General features: G+C 39.7%; 1 protein-coding gene across 2 annotated transcripts in view; it reads left to right on the top strand.

Moving 5' to 3' along the window:
• PHACTR1 (phosphatase and actin regulator 1) overlaps window positions 1–19,879 on the top strand; it is a 143,221-nt gene that overhangs the window by 2,039 nt on the left and 121,303 nt on the right. Inside the window, exon 2 of one of the 2 annotated variants that reach the window (XM_059852248.1) lies at window positions 19,349–19,513. In XM_059852248.1, the coding sequence (XP_059708231.1) occupies window positions 19,349–19,513 (165 nt within the window). Of the gene's footprint in view, window positions 1–19,348; window positions 19,514–19,879 lie in introns of those variants that run through there. The other variant, XM_059852238.1, reaches the window with a different exon arrangement.

The following is a 19,879-nucleotide window of genomic DNA, read 5'->3' as shown; positions in this document are numbered from 1 at the left end:
CATTACATACTCTGAGGGCAGGCTGTGCCTCTTGGCAGGAGCTAATCTGGTAACCCTAGAGAGGCAAAGAATAGAGCAGAGAGGCTCGCAGCCAGCAGGCTTCCAGAGCATGTCATCGGTCTGGTTTTGCCCCCTCTTTCTGTGGGGCAGGATTTCATTCTGCATCGTGCAAATGACTTTTAAGATCATAATTTAAAAAGTAACTAATACCAGTACAGCCTTAATCTTTTCTTTCCCACAGCATGCGCAGCTATGAGTTTCTTTCAGAAAGTAAAGAAACTGTGGTCCCAGCTGTGCTGCCTGGGGACACTCACTGATTTGACTCTGACACATTTTTCAGCATTGAAAAATACCAGGGTTTGTTTTTCTTTTTCTGTTGAATACCAATTCTGGACCTTTTGGTGTTTGGAGGGAAAGGATAATATAATGAACTGAAATTACCCGATGATCGTATCAGACAGATCAGGTAAAAATCTATGACCAGCTCAGATACAGAGAAACCTGTCGGGATCTCGAGATGTCCATGCATCCTCACAGTTGCACAGCCTAAAGAGCACTTAGAAAGGGGACCACTTACTACTTTTTATAAGGGAAATGCACAGCACCTTGCAATGTGAGTACCCCCATCCTCCTATTCAAATTATGTATAGTTTATGCAATGTCTTGCAGGTCTATAGCTGCTCTAGTGTACCCAAATGTCCTGTGTGGATCCTGTGATCTGAGCAGCTATTGTATTTGTTGGAACCATGTACAAAGACTAGTATTCAGTCCCTATGGCACAGGCAGATCAGTCGGACACATTGATTTAATGCTGAAATATCCTCCAAATCCAGTTATGAGTCCTGGATTCTAGTCATTACTAGTCTAGTCTTACTCTACATTTTCATTTTTATACTACTCTAGAAGGAAAATTTATGCTGAAACAGAGGGAAATCCTTCAGATACCACCAGCTAATCTAGCAAAAGTCATGACTAGGAGAATACTAAAAGAGATAGCCATGAAACTGAAGGAAAATATGAAAGCAGGTACTGAGTCATATGATATCTTGGAAGAGAGGTCATGTAATTTGGAGAGAAGTTGGTGAAGGAATTTGGCAATGCAGATGGGCACACAGAAGTAGGGATAAAAGGAGTTGGTGTGGATGCAGCATTTTGATGAGGTAAAAAATAAGAAGTGAGGAGCAGGAGGCTACAGTAATAAGATGGACATGGAAGATGCTTTTACCATTGGACTGAAAAGAATGGATATATTTAATGCTAATTTAGTTGCAAAATAGAAAACAATGAGAGAGGTCTATAAAAGCGCCAATACTAAAAGGTTGGGTGATAGAATAACAGAAATGGTGTTGAAAATGGAGTGGTGAAACTGTATGTGAGTGAAGAATGAGGTATTCAGGACAGGATGCCAGAGAGGCAATCAGACATGGTGGACTGAACCGAGAGGGAGAGGTCAAGTGAAGAAAGATATGAGTCACCTCCAGGAATAAAGGAGCAGTCAGGGCTGAGCTCTGAATGCTAAGGGCTGTGAGGGGGATGTTGGGAGAAGCAGAATGGAGAAGAGTTGCAAAAGTCCCAAGAAAAAAAATACAAGAATTGAGGAGACAACACAGATTGCTCCAGAATCTTGAAGAGGAATGAAAATGTTTTCTGAATGTGGAGAAGTAACTGATAATCTAGTAGAGGAGCTAGAACTACAAAAGATCAAGGCACACTGCAATGCTAAACATCTGGTATGTACAGAGCACTTCTCAGTGGGCTGATTTTGGTGGTCTCTGTGAGGGCTATGATAGTGCTGGGTCATAGCAGATGACATGATTGATGAACAGTAGTCAGAGAAACAAGTAAAGGAAGAGGCTTGGCTGGTTTTTATTTATTTTGTACTGAAAACTGACTGCAAATCTCAGTGTCCTACTGAATTCTGAGCCTGGCTCTGGAACATGCTTTAGATAGATCTCTACTTCAGTGTGGCTGGAAAGAACTGTAGAGACTTCAAAGACACCCAGAGATGACCTAACAGAAAGAGTGAGTGGAACAATTGAAGTGGGATACTTTGAGTTTTTATGCAGAGGATCCGACATGAAAACTTAAGTTGGAAGAAGTTAACTTGAGTGTATTTGAAGAGAAGGAATTCACAGAGCAAAGTGGCTTTTTATCACTGACAAATTAAGGTTCTCAGCTCAAGGGTTCTCTGTAGAGTGTCTCTGGGCAACTTCAGGCATGTCCATCATATATCACTCTGTACTCAAGCTCCTTGTCTGTAAAATGGAGATAGTGGGATTTCCTTCCACTTGCTGCTGGTCTATAAATAGATTATGAGTCCTTTAGTGGGGAGGGGGAGGAAAGGGCTGCCTCTTGCCATTTGCATTCCTAGTTCCAAGAACTGTGGGGCTCAAGGTTTTTAGGATCTTTAGGTTCAAGGGTAGCGGAAGTACAAATAATATTAAGAATTAACATACCCAAAAGGTTTCATTCAGAGCTGATAGTCAGTCTGTTTATTATGTGCTCCTATACTTCATGGTTTTGCTATTTAAGCAGAAGTTATTCTAAGATCTTATATATGCATGAAAATCAGAGTGGACTGAGATACTGTTGCTGTTGGAATTCTGACACTTGTTTTTCTGACACTGCCCATCCTCTAGAGCTTCCAGATAAATATCTTTTCCAAATAGAAAGGAGAGGGTTTTGTATGGGGGCCTGTGCATGTGTGTCTGTGCATATGCATGTGTGATTCCCCCCTGGAACTGAAGACTTATTTCTTTTAACTGGGAACTTTTAGAACATTTACTTTAGCATCACTTAAGAGATTGTCTCTGAGGTGATTGCATTGCTTCCCACAAAAGTAATTACTATATTAAATAGTTACCTTCTAGACAAACTGTAAGCCATGCAAGAGCTGTGTATAGAAATAGGTTTTACTTCACTAATTCTCACATAATTTCAGATAGTAACTGCTTTTCCATTACCATCTGCAGAGTGAGCAAAATATGTTGCTATGAGGCATTGTGGTCTTTTACAGTGGTACCTGTCAAAAATCGTAAAATATTTTGGAGTGAAAAAATTAGACTACATAGAATAGAAAAGTAGGTAAAAAAACAGTGTACCTGGTCCTACTGAGAAGTGTGGAAAGCTGAAAAACGTGTTTGAGGTTTGGACAGCTGATACAATTATGCAATGTGTGTCTTTAGTCCCTGAGGGATAGTTACCCTAAAGAAAGAGGCAGAGAAGGAAAGGCATGGGCTTCATTGCTGAGTGAAATATTTCAGAACAGATCATAGAACCAAACTGGTTTATTTTTGTCAGTTGAACTCTGTAGTATTTTATTTGGGTGAATATGGTGCTATGCTAGAGAAAGTTGATGGGATCAGGCAAAGATGCTCTACATCCCAACAGGTTGCTGGTAAGCTGGGTGGCCCAGTTTGTTTCCACCAGCATTACTTTCTGCTCTGGAAGATACAAGCCCTTGGTGTTTTGGCAGGATGTGAAAAAAATGTGCCTTCTAGGAGGAAGGTGTGATGCCTACTCATGGTAACTTCCAGACAGTAAAAGCCCAAGGCTGCCAAGACATGATCCTTTACCTTTCCTTTACCAAGGATTGGAGGGAGCAAAGTCCTAGCACTCTGCTCCTGTCACTTTGTCTTGCACACTGGGGACTAATAAAAACTCATCCATAACCTGTGGGTGTGACCTGAAATCAGAGGCCAACTGGGATCTGTTAGTGCTGCTGCAGATGGGCATGGCCTGCAAGCAGGAGGACAGTGGGGAGGAAGAGGAACAAAAAGGTCCATTTAGGCTGTAAGAGGCTGTCCCCCTAGCTTACACATTTGCCAAGACTAGCAAATGCGAGTGGCTGACCCGTGAGATGTGAGATTTTCCTTAAACACTGGCAATTCTTTCAGTTGGATAGTCTGAGCTGAAGAAAAGATGGGGGAAGAGAGGAAGTGACATTTATGTCCCAAAATAAACCTGAAGAAATATCATGAAGCCTGGAGCAGGTCATTAACTGTTCACATGCATCTCTGTAGTGACTAACTCTCATCCTGTGAAATTGCCTGTAGCAAAAGCTGCTGGCCACAAAACAAGCCAGTTATGTACCATTCCAGGTGACACTGTGCTGGCAATAGGAAATTCACGGCCCAAGTTTGCATGAGCTGTCACCCAGCAGAGCTCCAGGCTTACTTTGAAGTGCCCTGGAAGATGTCTTGTCCAAAATTGCAATATAATTTACATTATTAACAGAAACTGTAAGAAAAATATAGGTAGTAAGCAAGTTCTTCACCTTGGTAAATTAGATAGTTTGAGGAGAAAAAGTGTACACAAGATTGGGTCAGGCTTATGCAACCAGATGACTAAATTCTTTGTTTTTTAGTGAAATCTCCTGTGTCCTTATGGGGAAAATGTTTGCCGCCTTTTCTTGGAACTCTGTATGTCTTTGTCATTGATTTGAGGAGTTTTAGGAACAAAACCAACAAAGACAATGGAATTGGTCACTATGGCTCAGCACCTCCTAGTTTTTACTGCACATTGCTGACATAATGACACAGATAAGAGGATACCTCGATTCTTTGGGTCTTTAGAGAGCAGACAGCTTGTCTGTTTCAGTTCTTTCTCCTTTTGTTGTTTTCTCCCCTTTCCAATGCTGTAAGTTGTCATCTTTTGATAGCATTTTGCCATCCTGCTTTCTGTCTGAGAACCAAGTTTGTAGTCTTGGTATATGTAAGCTTCTTAAATGAAAAGATTGGGGCAACACCAAACACGCAGTAAAAATTCATTTCCTTGTGGGAATTTCAAAAAAGCAGTTAAAATGCCATCAAGTATGATGAGAGCAATACAGTGGTTTTCCTGTATTTAACAGTAATGACATGCTCTGAGTATTTGTTGCCATCCTAATTAATATGCCTGGTTTTGATTCTTCTGTATCAGGTTACATACATCAGAAATGTAATACAGAGCTATTTGATAAGCCATAAAAGGCCACAGATTTTCCATGTGTAAAGTATGGAGCAATTTGTAGACAAGGGGCAAGATGTGGATGGTGGCACAGATCATGGAGGGGCATGTTCTTGTTGCATGCTGTTATTACCAGAGCACTTCAAACCTAGTATCAACCTGGCTGAATAAGTTTGGCTTTCTGTGCCTTTTTTTTACTTCTACCACCCCTATGTCCTATTCTATTCTTTGGTCCCTGCCCAGGTGGGCAGCTGGATTCCATTTCTGTGTTTTGTCTTTTCTTATTCTCTTACTTGCTTAAAGATGTTTCTCTTAGAGGGTGATTTGCTCATTTGGCTTCTTAGTTTTTTGAAACTTGCAATTCTTTAGAAGAAAATAAGATAGATGGAAGTACTTCACTTTTCAGCCATTATTGAAATTTTATTAATATTGTCACTGCCTGTCAAAGCTAAAGAGCAGAGAAATACTGGATATGGGGAGAAGAGATCAGAAGACTCAGTATTCTGCCATGTGATGTCCCTTCCTTTTTTTAATTTTTTTTTTTGGCTTTTCTTTATATATCATATCATTAAAAGCAGCAGAGTTCATTTATGAGCTCCTTGACTGATGTGCAAAACCTATCCTTTGAGTATACTGTAATATTTATGACATTTTCATTCATTTCTGCTCCCTCAGCAGAGGAGGTAGGCTTTCTACATCAGTTTTGTATTGTAAGATTTTGTTTCTTGATCTATTTCAGTGACTGGTAGTAAATGCATAGCTGTTCCTTTGTATCCTCTAAGATCTTCTTGTTTGTAATCAGACAATACCAAATTTGACTTCCTGTTGTTGACACCTTACTCAGCGCACAATTAGCCAGAATCTAATTTCAAGAGCACAGTATAAGTATCTGCAGTACCATCTTGCTAATAGTCTGCCAGGATGTCTAAGATTAATTGGATATATTTGTAGTCTCTTTAATGGATCACGCCAGGTCTCACACACCATCCCAAATCCATGAGCCAAACCCCAGCATCAGGGGACTGGTATAACTGAAGGGCAGCACCAGAGTGTGCAGTGGTTAAGCCAGCTTTGTCTGTGTGTTTTAGTGGCTTTCTTAAAAACTGGAGGGTACTGTGATGTTTGCCATTATCTAAATGAATGCAGCAAAGCTGCAAAGAGGTGAAGTTGGGACACACTTGGAGGCCCTGTTTCTCCTTTGTGACTTTGATTTGCATGCTTCTCAGAAAATAATGATGTTCTTGCCATCCCTATGAGGTGGAAAACTGTCCTCTTGCTGGTTTTTTGCTCTTGTGAAGTGACATGAATCTTCACTGGTCTGTTGCTTTTAGTCTTCCTGTCTCAGGATTGGGTGGAGAGGAATAAGATAATGTTTGATCATGTCACTGTCATCTCTCGCTGACTCTTCTGGCTTTGAGTCGAGCTTACTGAAGATGAGGCAAATCTAGCAGAGCCTTTGCCTTTGGATGAGACTCTTAGATTCAAAAGATGAGTTATTTCTGTTGCTCTGAGAAGAAACAATGAGCACATGGTATAGTTTAAATCAAAGATAAAATCAGCCACTATATAATCACCTGCTGCAGCTTCTTTGGAACCACTAGACATAGCATTCTGGCTTGGTAATGTGCAGGCTACCCTGCCTGAAACATGCCCAAAATCACAGTGCTCATAGCCAACATTAAGCTGTGCTGTTGAAAGGACTCTCATGGACAAGAAGTGTTCCTCCCTGAAAGGAAGCTCTGCATCCCAAGTGAGAGAAACCACAAATGAGAGATGGCCGGACCTGATTGACAGCCTCTGCATATTTCCTCAGTGGAAATTTTTAAGGTCTGAAGATACGACTCAAGAATAAAAGACAAACATTTCCCCAGCTTTCCCCAACACTCCCCACCCTTCCCCAAAGATAAAACTGTGTCCAAAATGTCCAAAGAGAAGAGGAGGGCAGGTTTCTGCATATTTATGATTTAGAGTGTGCTAGTCACAACATAAACTGGGGCAAGAGACCTGCAGGCTCCAAGGCCTCGGTTTGTGTAACTTCGTTTGTTATTACCATGCCTGTTTCTTTGCCCCTAACCAGGAGAAGTGTTCAGAGTCTGTGACTTACTGTATCTCCAAATCCCAAGGGTTGCAATTTAGGATGTACAGCCTCTTGTGCAGGGAGAGCCCAGTGTATGTATTGATTTGGTCATTTTGAAAAGGATGTAAGATGTACTTCAAATCTTCCCTTTCCTTCCTCCTGCCCTGAGCTGTGCAGCCCAAGGCTAGGATGACAGGTTTAGTGCTGCAGTTCAGTAGACACCCTCCCCTATCACTACTTAGGAGAGGGATCTTGCCCTCTGTCATCTTTTGCATGACATCTTTCAGGTCATTAGTCTAATGGCTTCATGCAATAGAAGTGCAGGGAATAAAATTAAAATGGATCCAATTGTTTAATTTATCTTGGGAGATTTAGCTAGTAGAGAATGATTTTTATTTCACCTCCTAAGAGAAGTTGATTATCTGTTTGAAAAAAGCAGAGACTACTGGTATTTTAAATCTTCTGGAAGCACAGAAGTATAATGATGGAACTGCTGAGACTATTGAGTCAGGGCAAGAAACAGGAGTCTAAGTCTAGGCACAGTGGGTCCCCGGATGGGTGATAAATTACATAGACTCGCAAGACATTTTTTATTAAGAAACCCATGCTTTTATACCCTAGTTCAATACAGGTGGACCTAATTGGTCCTCCAATCCAAACACCATCACCATTGGCTAATTAAGAAACCACCCTTTGGTAAACAAATCTCCATAACACGTTCCACATGTTCACAATACCAGGTGCAGCAAGTTAAGATAAGAATTGTTTCTCATTCTTTTCTCTGATCCTCTCACAGACTTTTCCCAAACAAAAAACCAACAACAACAGAAAGTTGTCTGTTTCTCTCTGTGATCAGAGAGCTGCTGCCACATCTAAGTTTTGTTAAAATTTCCATAACTATTTTTTATCTTCAGTTGTAGGCTAAGGGGTGTTCAGCTGCAACACAATTAGTGTTATCTTGGTGTTTGTTGTCCTTTTAGTAGGGATTCAAGAATAAACAGATGGAAATGTTGGTAAGCAGACTTGAATGCATTGGAGATCCTAGGATAAATAATTAGAATACTCATTAACTACATCCTGACAAATGAGCCAGGCCTGGAAATGTCTATTGCATCCACAGTCTGTGTATAAGTAAGTTTCTCCAAAGTATTGATGATCCATATATTCACATCCATACCGACTGTAGACATGGTCCCTAACCTCAGTAGTCCATGTCATAAGGATTATGGCACCAGCTTTTTCTCTCTTTACCCCATGCATTGGCTGCAGTTACTTTGACGTTTCTGATGTTATCTGAAACTATGTGCAGCTCCAATGTTATTTTTAACATGGTGACTCTATCAACCTTGATTTTGGTAAAACAAGTAAATAAATAAAATAAATAGAAATGTTATTTCTTCTGTATCATCTGAAATTGAACTCGTATAAAGGGTATGTGTGTCGTGCTGCTGTAGTGCTTTATAGAATCTTATCTTTCCCATTTTACTTTCCAAGCTGCTTAAAATGTCAACACTGATAAAAATTCAGATGCACAGAATGAACAGTCAGCAGGGTAGGTGCACAGACATGTGGGTGTAGGTGCATGGATGCATGGATGGACAGGTGGACGGATGGTGGAAACTATTTGAACCAGAAGTGAAACCAGAATTTGAAAAACCTCATCCCTCTCCTCCCATACATCAGCAAAACAGGATGCTTTCCTTAAGCTAGCACACTGGTTTTATTGGATGAATAGTTTTGAAATTTGGGTTCGCCCTGAAGGGAGAGCCAGGTGTAGAGGCTTGTGTGGAACTTTGACTATTTGAATCTAAATTGCACCCTGTTGAGAAGTAGAAGAGCGAGATGAGTAAAGCTTTCATTAATATTCACAGCCCCAAAATAATTATCTGTGGGTTTATAGTCATGAGAGTGAGAAGTTGTCTTCCAGCGATCTGCTGTGGCACTTAAGACAGAATGTGCTGCCTGCTCCAGCATCTGAATACAGAAGAACAGTTTCTGACTGTCTGCTCTCTGTAGCTGGCAAACTTGGGTTCCTCTAGCAATGTTTGAAGAGAATTAGACATGATAGGTAAAGAAAGGAGGGGCTCATGAGGCTCAGCTGTGTAGCTTCTTCTCCTTCAAGTCACATGCATTAGCAAGCTAGAACTCGGGAGATGTTTCCTTCTTTCTTTCTTGTGTGTCTCATTTAAATAAGGACAGCATTTTCCCTGCATTATTTGACTCTAGTTACTAATGTGCATTTGCTTTTCTATGCATTTTTGTCATCTGAGTCAAATGCTATTTTCCTTGTGAACTCAATGTGCTCGTGCTGAGCATAGAAATCCATGAGCCTAAAAGAAAATAGGGAGATCCGTGTAGTTCCAGTGAACTGATGCTTCTTTCTCTTATTCATCTCAAGTTGGCAGAACAGACAGTTCACTAAACAGCAAGACAGGCATCACTTCATTAATACATCTGCTGGCATGGCATAGAGGCTCAAGAAGGACGCTTTTTGGTGGTATTTTTCTTTGAGGTTGTTTTAATTTCTTTTTAATTTTGTCAGCTTTCTTTGGCTATTGCACCCAGTGAGATAAATGAGTTTTTAAAAAATACAGACCTGTATAAAGAATTACTACATTACTTGTAGAATTCAGCAGCTCTGAGCTAGCACACGTGTTCCCTGTGCTTACCAAGCAAACGGTGTTCTTCACTTGCTATGATTGATTTGGTTCAGATTTTTGCATTATTATGGCACGTAGACCAGGTTCAATTTTTATATGTTTATGTGTTAGTACCTGCAGTTAAATACCTGTTTTGTTTCTTGTTTCCTCCCTTTTTAACTAAATGCTTGGGAAATTTTTCAATCTGATCATCACCATAAGCCTTCTAAAACTTGATGTACACAGCCAGATGTCATAGTTCAAGATAGTCTCTGACTTGTGAATTCAAACAAAAATTCTGTTTAACTAAAGAGATTTTTGAACATTAGGTTTGTGGGGCAAATACTCCAGTTCAGCTGGAAGAGCATGTAACATTTGACTTGACAGAAAGGGATTTGTGATATTTGAAGGATGCCAAATAGATATTTCTTCTAAAAGAGAACAGTACTTAAAACTGTGAACCTGTTCCCCATAGGTTATATAGAAAAAGGCAGTTTATATTGCCAAGAAATGCTCAAAAAAGCTTATGTTGTACTTGTTGTGGTTTATTGTTTTGGTTTGGTGGTTTTGTGGTTTTGTTTTTTTTATTTAATCATCTGTTTGGTAGCAGAATCTTGATGATTTTGAAAGGAAAATTTCAGCATAAAGGCAAAATATATTTCATCAGTGTGTTGCTTTGTCCAGTATCATCAGTGAAGGGGTGAAAAGAGATCCCTTTGTTTTAATTGTAAGAAATGTCAGGGTTTGTTTTAATTTCATCTTTCTTCTGGGCTGAAATCAACCATTGTGCAGATGCCTTTCACAGTTACCTTCATGATGTTGAAAATGAACTTTGCTGCCAATTTCATGGCCAAGTGACTCTGTATAGGTGCATCCCAGTGTACTGCTAAATGCTCTGCTTCCATTTGCAGCTCACAACATGCCACTGGTTCCTCTCTCAAACACCACAAAAAGGCATCATTCCCATCAATACAGTGGAAAGCACTCAGTCACACACCATGTCCTAATGCCTTCTCTGCCAATTTCTTTAAGGTAAATTTTAGCATTTTGGAAAGGACCCTTTAGCAGCTTTGGCCAGTTACTAGATGGTTTGGGGAAAGTAATTTGACTCCTTGTGATCTTTGTCGTTCACTGTGCTACAATCAGGATTTCATTAATTTATTTCTGCTAGCATTATTTCAGAGCTTTTTCTGAAAGCTTTGTTTTCTTGGTTCTCCATAGTACCTTTTTCCTTAGCTCTGATCTAAACCCATTCTCATTTTTTGAGCTATTTCTTAGTGCTGGATTTGGAATAATTCATGAGCTTGAAGCTACATGCATAGGTCCTTCCTTTGACTGTAACATTTCTTAGGTAGATATACCAATTTGATTACTTGATGGGCACAACCTTTTTTTTCAAGGCAGCAGCAGTTTTTTAGGAACCAGAGATTTTCCTATAAATATATTGAGCAAGAGCAATATCCTGCAGAGCTCAGCAACCATGAGACACCCTAGAACTTTATGCTAATAAAGATGGTAGAAAAAAAGTGAAATCATAGCTATGAAAAACACGCAGAAAAACTCAATGTGTTTTAGCCAACTACTTGCCATGCTTTATTCATGATCTTAAAGGAATCATGGATGTTTTTGTTCCCTTTGAGTGTTCATCTTTGAAACTCAAGCCTCTACTGTAAGGGCCTAAACTAAAATGTCATTTGAATAAAGAAAAAAGTTCTCATTATAACCATAGGTACTACTGCACTCAAAGCAAAAGTATTTAGTACTTACTGTAAATTCCTGAACATGGATACAGACTGTGTCCTTTGAGAGAACATATGAATTTTTTTTTTTTTTTTTTTTTTTTTTTTTTTTTTTTTTTTTTTTTTTTTTTGCTAGGCTGTTACTGAGGGAGGTTTTAAAACTCATATTTAGGCTCATCATCAATGTGCCATTTGGTATAATTACTCCTTTCCTCTTGGCCAGCTTTGTATCAACTTCTTTAAAGAACAGAAACAGAGTTTCTTTTTCCTAAGGGAGGAATGCAGAGTTTATGCAGGAGTGGTTTGAACTTTCTAGATCTAAATAAGGTGTTTTTTCCTCTTCTCCCAGCCATTGTAGTAATTAAAAACTCAATTTTTTGTCTTTATGGTGATAGTGGTGAGATGGTACCATTGTATTTAGGAAGTTTAATGTTTGCAATGCCATTTTCTGAATAGGATTACTTTTAAAAAGAGGACATGCCTCTCTCAAGTTTCTGAAAAATATTAATATATGCCTTCTAAAACACACATTTTTAGTAAAACAAAATATTGGATATGCCTACTTCCAATAACATCAAAAGAAAAAGATCAGAAATTGTTTAGTCCATCAGAAATCCCTAAGAAATTTAGGAGCATTCAATTTTTTTTTCTGGGATTTCCCAAAATAAACAGCTAGCCTTTTGCACTACTGGTTTATTTTTAGATGGGTGGAGAACTTCCCTGATTCCCAGTGAGGACTGGTAGAGCCAAGGTTCTCTGCTATGTGAGCAACTGTGTCTTCCTCTGTCCACATGGCAAATAGGAAAATTGTCACCCACTAAGAAAAACCTAGCAAAATGTGAGCAACAAACCCATGGGCTTTTGTGGACTCAATCCTTTTCTTGGATTGCTTTGTGTTTTGCAGCTGAGCACAATTTGTAATTCAGGCTGGTTTAAGAGAGAAATCCAACCATGAAAATGCCATCATTACCAGCTCCTTCAAGAAGACAGTTTCAATCACTAGCAAGCAGAAGCAAGCATAGGAAAAAATTTTGTGCACTGTTTCTTCATCAGGATATATTTAGGAGTTGAAGATACCTGGGCTTCAATTTCTGTTTTTTTCTTGTTGAATGACATCTTGTCTGTTGCCCTTAGCTTTGGCTTTCAGGAAGAACTTGAGCTGTGATGGATGAGACTTAACTCTAGTTGATAAGTTTGGGTATGACTGAAAGAGTAATAGTGTTTCCCTTTTGTTTTTTTTCATTAAAACCCCATGTCTTGCTTAAGCCCTATATAAAGTCTATATGAACTTCAGGATTATTAAGAACTACAGTAAAGGGAAAATCACAGATGTGGGCTTAAGCCTTTTCAAGGGGAAGATGAAAGTGACCCCATGGTTCTCCTTTCTCCCAAGTTCTCTGCCTGCTCTAACAGAAAAGTCCTTGCATCTAATCTTACTTCCTCTGCTTTCTTAAAAGTGCAAACTGTTTATCTCCTCCCTGCTTGTCAATTAGGAAGGGTAAAATATCCCTTTCTTTCAAGATGAAGTTTTTTACTGGAGCAATTCCTGGTACCTATGGAACTGTAAACCCAAGAACAGTGTGAGATCTCTTCTGCTTTTGCTGGCCCTCTTTTTCTCTTGGTTGGTTTTTGGATGTATTCCACTTGTAGTGACTGCTCTGAGTCCTATTTTGGAGCTGCTGAGTCTCCAGACATTGAGTGTGATGCCCAGGATAGACCTGTGGTGTCTGCTCCAGTGTCTGGGCATATGGCAGTGATGAGCTACAGTACTGTTTATTTGATTTAATCTTGAATCTATATGAAATAAATGCATAAAAGACAGAAAACCTAGTGAGTAATAAGGGAAATAAAGGATACACATAACAGTTGATATCAAAGAAATCTAAAAATCCTTCTTTTCTATAGTTATAGATAGGTTTTTAGGAAGAGATATATAGTTGTTGGTGACATAACATGATAAAGTGCTTTTGTTGCAGGTGAAAATCTTATGTACTATCTTATGATACAGCAAATACCTGGTGTTTTGAGAGAATTCATACCTATAAAGACATGTTTAGAGTGATGCATTCAGTGTAGTGTAGTTTGCAGAGGTTAAAAAAGCGGCAAGATTGCAATCAGCATGAATAATTTACGTTTTAAGTCAAAATGGGGATGACTCAAAAGCAGGGTCCTAGAGGGATTAGACTTCCAAAACTATTCTCTGCACTTCTGTGCCAACAAGAGAAATAAATAGACGGTGATAGAGAGATTGTAGCTGAGAGGAGGGCTGTACCCCTGTGCTGAAACAGGCAAGGTTAAGAGATGAGAGACTCCATTCATGGACACAGTGCGAAGCGCTGCACCTGGGGACCAGGAATAACTGGCAGGGGTTTGGAACATGTGAGTGCTGCTTAACATGCAGAGGAAAGCTACTGACAGGCTCTTCATGGCTCATAAAATCACTGTGCCAGCTCACTGCCACTGCAAATGCATAGGTCCAGTGGGAGCTGTTCTCCACCAGACAGGTAATCATCCTCATTTGGCAAGACTGCGTTTAGACTGCAGCGTGGCATGCCTTGTCTTTCATTGGAAAACAGATCTTTGTGGAGTTTGGAAAAGTTTAAATGGGTAATTCACATAGTAAAGGCAAGGCTGATGGAAATTAATTCCAGGTGCAAAAGGAAATTAAAGGGAAACAACTGAACATAAGAGAATAGAAGAGCAGAAAATAAACCATTTTCCTGAAAGAAAAACAAGGTGTTTTTTTAATTGAAAATGTTCCCGTTTGGGTAAAGAGTAGACATAAGTGCTCAGCAATTAGAGGAATTTTTCAGGTTTCCTGTCATTTCAAAAAGACATATGGTGTGTCTGCATCTTGTGTTAAACAATGCTGCTAGGATAAGGTCCTTGCAGTCTGAAGTGAAGGATATTTGGGGTGCAAGTTCAAAAGAAACCTTGCAACAGGAGCTTGTTGCAAACTTAATCTGCAGAATAAAGGTTGGTTGGATGTGGATTAGAAATGAGTAGTATTATCTTAGGGGTTTTTTATTTATATAGAGTTCTTGTCATTGAATAATATGACACATTTAGTTAATTACATCTTTAGGGCCAAAATAATTTTCAGCCTGTTACTACAGATTTGTGCAAATATATGAGAAAGCTCAAAGTAGCCACTGGAGCTTCCTAGAAAGAATTAAAATCTAACTTTATGAAGTAAATTTCCCTTTTATTAAGGTAATCATGTGTCTAATTTTGAAACATGAGTGTTAAGAAAAGGTCTAAGAGAGAATTTGGTGTGATTACCAGTGAGGAAGGTAATATTAAAGACCACCAGTGGGATGGGTGGGCTTCAGCCTTCAGCAATGAAAATGCTCTTTGTACCCAAACTCTGTAATAGTGGGGTTTTCTTCTAAAACGGAAGCTAGATGTTATGGTATTACATATCAGCAACATTAATAGACCAAGTGATTCCCAGACAGTGGTGGGAATGACAAAACTGGCTGTCATTCTCCAGGAAAACATAAGTTATCTTGTCTGTGGGAGGGCTTTTGATCTGCATGCTGTGCTTCTCAAATCCAAAAAGTAGGCGACCGCTATGTTGTCTCTTATTGGACTTTCTGGAAATCAGCACCCTACTGAAAGATGTGGGAAAATCATAACTTACAGAACAGGTTCAAGATGGCCTGGCCTCTTCTTTTCTTTGTATTTCAAACATGTTCTTTTTTTTTTTTTATATATTACTTGGATGCAAAGTACTTCAGTTTGTGGTTGGTTTTTTTCATTAAAACCCCATGTCTTGCTTAAGCCCTATATAAAGTCTATATGAACTTCAGGATTATTAAGAACTACAGTAAAATCTTGAAAGCTGTCTCACAGCCAAACAGCCTATGAAAAACTCTTAGGTTTAGTTTCTCCATTGCTAGCTCTGAAATGACAGCTTGGACAGAAGAAATTGGGAGGGGAGTGCATCACCCTCTTGCCGTAAGAGCAGGTCCCAGTATTTCTTTGTGTCTCAGAAAGATCTCTCATATCCTGGAAAAAAATCAGAACAAGTTCCCAAAAGCACTGAGTATCAGCAGTGCCTGTGACCCGTAAACATCACATTTGTGGCACCAGCGTCAAGATGAGATCTCCGCAGTGTGGCTACAGGTACTAATGCACACGGCAGTTCCCTCTCCCAGTTCAGCAGACTGATCAGGCTGGGACTGCAGGGACTGCTTTCCTCTTTGAAGACAAAAAAAAAAAAAAAGAAAAAGAGTGCAAGGTCTGGGTTACTTTCCATTCCTGCAAGTACCAGCTTTTTTGGGAACAGCAAAGGTGTGAAATCAGCCTACGGAGCCTGCTGTCAGCAGTGGGTGTCGCAGCCCACAGCCAGTCAATAGCTATTATGAGCCAAAAAGGCAGAGAAATCTGGCCAACTTGAGCAAAAGATGCAGCAGCAGAGAAGAGCGCAGAATTCTGGCATTTGCTTCTTGCATCGTGGTCTGCTTTTATTCTTGCTGTATTAAAACTGTCATGGCTTTATGCTAATGTGGTTTATTCCTAGCCAGTGATTATTATGCTTTGAATTAGCAGTGCTCTTGAGAGCATTTCTCATGAAAAAAAATCATGTCCTTCTGAGAAATGCGAATGAGAAGGAAAAAGAGCGGTTACTTGCATTAGCTTGGAGCTGTGTGTCTGTTTGGAGAGGATGAAGGAGAAGGGGAACTTTCATGACTGATGCCAGGCACTGCAGGACTCTGAGGCCACAGATTTGTGTGTAAGATAATACTGAAATTCAGAGAAGAGCAGTCAAAATATGGAAATGGTTTGGACACTGTGTTTGGTTTTCAGTGAACCCACCCTCTGGGTAAATTTTTTCTTACTCCAGTGTTAGTTTTGCCTGACTGTAAATCCATACTCATTTACCCTGAATGGGAAAAGCTTCCCCAGGGGCAGTGAGAGCGCAGCTGGTGTGAGACAGAGTTGTGTTGTGAAAGAAGAGTGTCTTTAAGGGGTGTTGGTTCTCCAGGAAATGGCCTCAGCAGTACCAGTTAGGACCAGCTAGCAAAGAGAAGTTGTTGCAGCTCAGAGATTTCATAACAAAGGTACCTGGGTAGCAGAGATCTTGCCTCAGTGATGATGAAAAGGAGAGAGTGTTAGCAGCAAGAGGAATTTCAATGTTTCAGCTGTAGGTTTGTTAACAGGAAGCCTAATTCAGCAGCAGCAGCAGTAGCATGTCATTCCCAGTTTGCTCAATGGGCCACTTCCTCTGTCCCCTAAACAAGACACCAAAGACAATACCAGCCCACTGCTTTTAGCAGCATCTCTAAAAAAATCACAGCAGTGGAACACAGTGGCATCTAACTTGCTTGAACTAGAGGCATCTCAAAAATGGAGGAAGGGGAAAAGGAGTGGTCCCTTTGGATCTGCATGTAGAGTGCAGTGGTCTGTACCCTGTGCTGGGTCTTCAAGGCCCAGCAGGTTCCAATGAAATCAGAAAGTATAAGGAAATTTCTGATTTCCTCTTCTTTTCACCCATATGGTTTATTAAGCATAACCAGGCAATTCCCAGCCTTGATACAGCATGTCCCAGCCCCTGTACAGGACAGAGCCTTCTAATGGGTTCTTTGGATAAGAAGGTATTTCTCCAGGCAGTCAGGCACAAAGAGCTGGAACAGAATGAAATGCTTTGGCCAAATTATCTTTTATCCCCTCTGCTTTAAATTGAAAAGAGATGTTCTCATAAAGGTCTGTCTTTATTACCCCAAAGAATAGCAGTTTTTAACCATTTCCACTGAAATATCTGGGTTCACTCTATCTTGCTGGCTAGCTTTTTCTTCTTTGGCAAGTTACAGGCAGCTGTATCTGGCATTGATATTTTACAGGAAAAAGGATTATGTTGCATGATAACATTCAAAACAAACAAAAGAGCAATAACAAAATAACCAACCTTCTTGCAAAAACCTGAGGGACTCAAATAGTAGTTCAGTTGGAGTTCTGATAATGAACCTTTGTGTTAGAAATGCGTCTCTGGCTGTTCCCATGAAAACCAACCTAAATTTGGCTCACTTAAAGCCTTGAAAAAATTTCCATTGAGATACATAAGAATTTGCCAGCCAGAATCTCTGGTGAGTGTGGAGTGGGCGTGCTCATCCCTTCAAAGCAGTGTTCTTGCTGAGGTTCCTGAGCTCAAGCTCATGCCTGAGGTTAATATTTAAAACATGAGATGTGAATAGAAACGCTGGGCCATTGTCTTCAGAGCAGGAGAGGTGACAATCTGCATCCTGTCTTTATGGATCCGGACTGTGTGTGCAAACCACTCAAATCAGTGTTAGTGGCAGTGTCATATTACAACACAAGTCCGGGAAATGGTATCCCTTAAAAAAAAAAAATTAAAAAAAAACACCAACAACAACTTAAAAAATGAACAAATAAAAATAACAGCAACAAACCACACAAAACCCCTGCTTGTATGCTGACTGAACCAAGCAGCTGTGGCACAGAGACAACCTCTCATGTTGCTGCTACCTTCCCTCTGTTGGTGCTTTCTTTGTGGTCCTGGCTTTCCATTCTCTGTGCCTCTAATGACAGAGATGTTATTTCTCAAAACTATCAGCATTAATTTTATCTTGCAAATGTGGGACAGAGGGACCATGCAATATAACTATGTCAAGTGACCATCCCCAGACTTCTCTTGTTCTCATCAAGTAGGAAGGGTAATTTAAGTTCTTCAGGGTTTTTTTTTTTTTTCAGTATGGAGACTATAATGATGTATTACAGGGTAAAGGTAGCAGATAACTGAAATCTTAAGAACAGAAGCTCAGTAAAAACCTCTATCCCCTTCAAGGGAATTCGGCCCTAAGTGGGGACTGTATTAAAATCTAGAATTAAAAGATTAAATGTTAAAAACTTAGCATAAGAATTGGAGGGCAGTAAGTGGGCAGAAAAATGGGACTATACTTGGGCCTCACACTACAAGAAAGACAACGGGGTACTGGAGAAGGGCTGGTAGAGGTTCTGGAGCACAGGTCTTATCATGAGTATCTAAGGCAGAAGAGATTCTGAGGAGAAAAGGAGGCTTGGGGGGACCTTAGAGGTCTCTAGAACTACCTAAAAGGAGGGTGTAGCCAGGTGGGTGTCAGCCTCTTCTCTCAGGTAACCAGTGGTAGGACTAGAGGAAATGGCCTCAAGTAGCACCAGGGAGATTTTAGATTGCATATTAGGACAAATTTCTTCATGGAAATGGTTGTAAAGCATTGGAACAGGCTTGCTAAGGAAGTAGTGCAGTCACCATCTTTGGAAGAATTTAAAAGATATGTAAATCTGACACTTGAGGATGTTTAGGGGTGGACTTGGCAGTGCTAGGTTAACAGCTGGACCCGATCTTAGAGGTCTTTTTCATCCCAAACAATCTATGATTCTATGATTTTTTAGCACCCTCTCTCTCAGCAGGAAGTTCTAATGTGGCTCCTTTTTATACCCAAGCAATTTTAATGGACACAGTAATGGTACCAAAGGCTCATTATTTATGCCGGTCCTTACTATTAATAAATATTAGTAAAACAATATGTTTCTTTCCATTGCAATGAAAAAAGAAAAACCCTTGTAGTATTTCTTTTAAATTATATTGCATCCTTTTTTTTTTTGGCTTTCCCTTCCCCATTCTCTGTCACACTTCCCCAGAAATGGCTGATGGCTGAACTGCCAGCTGTCTAGAGCTATGTAGAAAAATTTGTTAAAAGCCATAACTTTTATAACATAATAACCCATATTTGTGTAGAATCTTGTTGTTACTATGTTCTTTACAGCAGAGTAACAATTTCACTAAAAGAAAAGAAAATAACATTAAAATATTTTTCCCTTTGTTATTCTTCTCCATGTCCATGAAAAATTTTTGCCATCTGTGTTGTTTTTTGATAACTTATTAAAGCATTTATTTCACTTCCCACCTTCCTTGTGTTTTTCTCTTTTTCCCGAAATTACAGCTGAAGAGGTGGAAAGACTGGCTGCAATGCGTTCAGATTCTCTAGTACCTGGGACTCACACGCCTCCAATCAGAAGAAGGAGCAAATTTGCCACTCTTGGGAGAATTTTTAAGCCATGGAAATGGAGGAAGAAGAAGAGTGAAAAATTTAAGCACACTTCAGCAGGTAACAGTTGCGTTGGGGTCGGTTTATTAATCTGGAACTTTTTGCTCATCAAGGCTGAAAATTTGTAATAGAGCCTCAGTTTATGGGTATTTCAACTCTTGAAGCTTGTCTTGGAAAGATTCATCAGATTCTAAGAGAAGATCTTTAACTTTTTTACAAACTTTTTCTTTAAAAGCCCCAAAGTGACACATTGGGTGCATTACAGTTAAATCAGCAGCTCACCAAAGCTGTATTTTCAGGTTCTGCTACTAGAGCTAGAGCCTAACTCAGAAGAAATCTTTGAATATTGATTCCACAGATTATGAATAAAGGAAAAGGCAGTATGAAAAGATAATGCTAGAGGTCAATTTAGCCACATTTAAGCTC

Source organism: Haemorhous mexicanus, chromosome 1 (assembly GCF_027477595.1).
Source record: "Haemorhous mexicanus isolate bHaeMex1 chromosome 1, bHaeMex1.pri, whole genome shotgun sequence".
Lineage (NCBI taxonomy): Eukaryota > Metazoa > Chordata > Aves > Passeriformes > Fringillidae > Haemorhous > Haemorhous mexicanus.
Note: the sequence above shows the minus strand (reverse complement) of the source record. Positions and strands in the feature narration are given on the sequence as shown.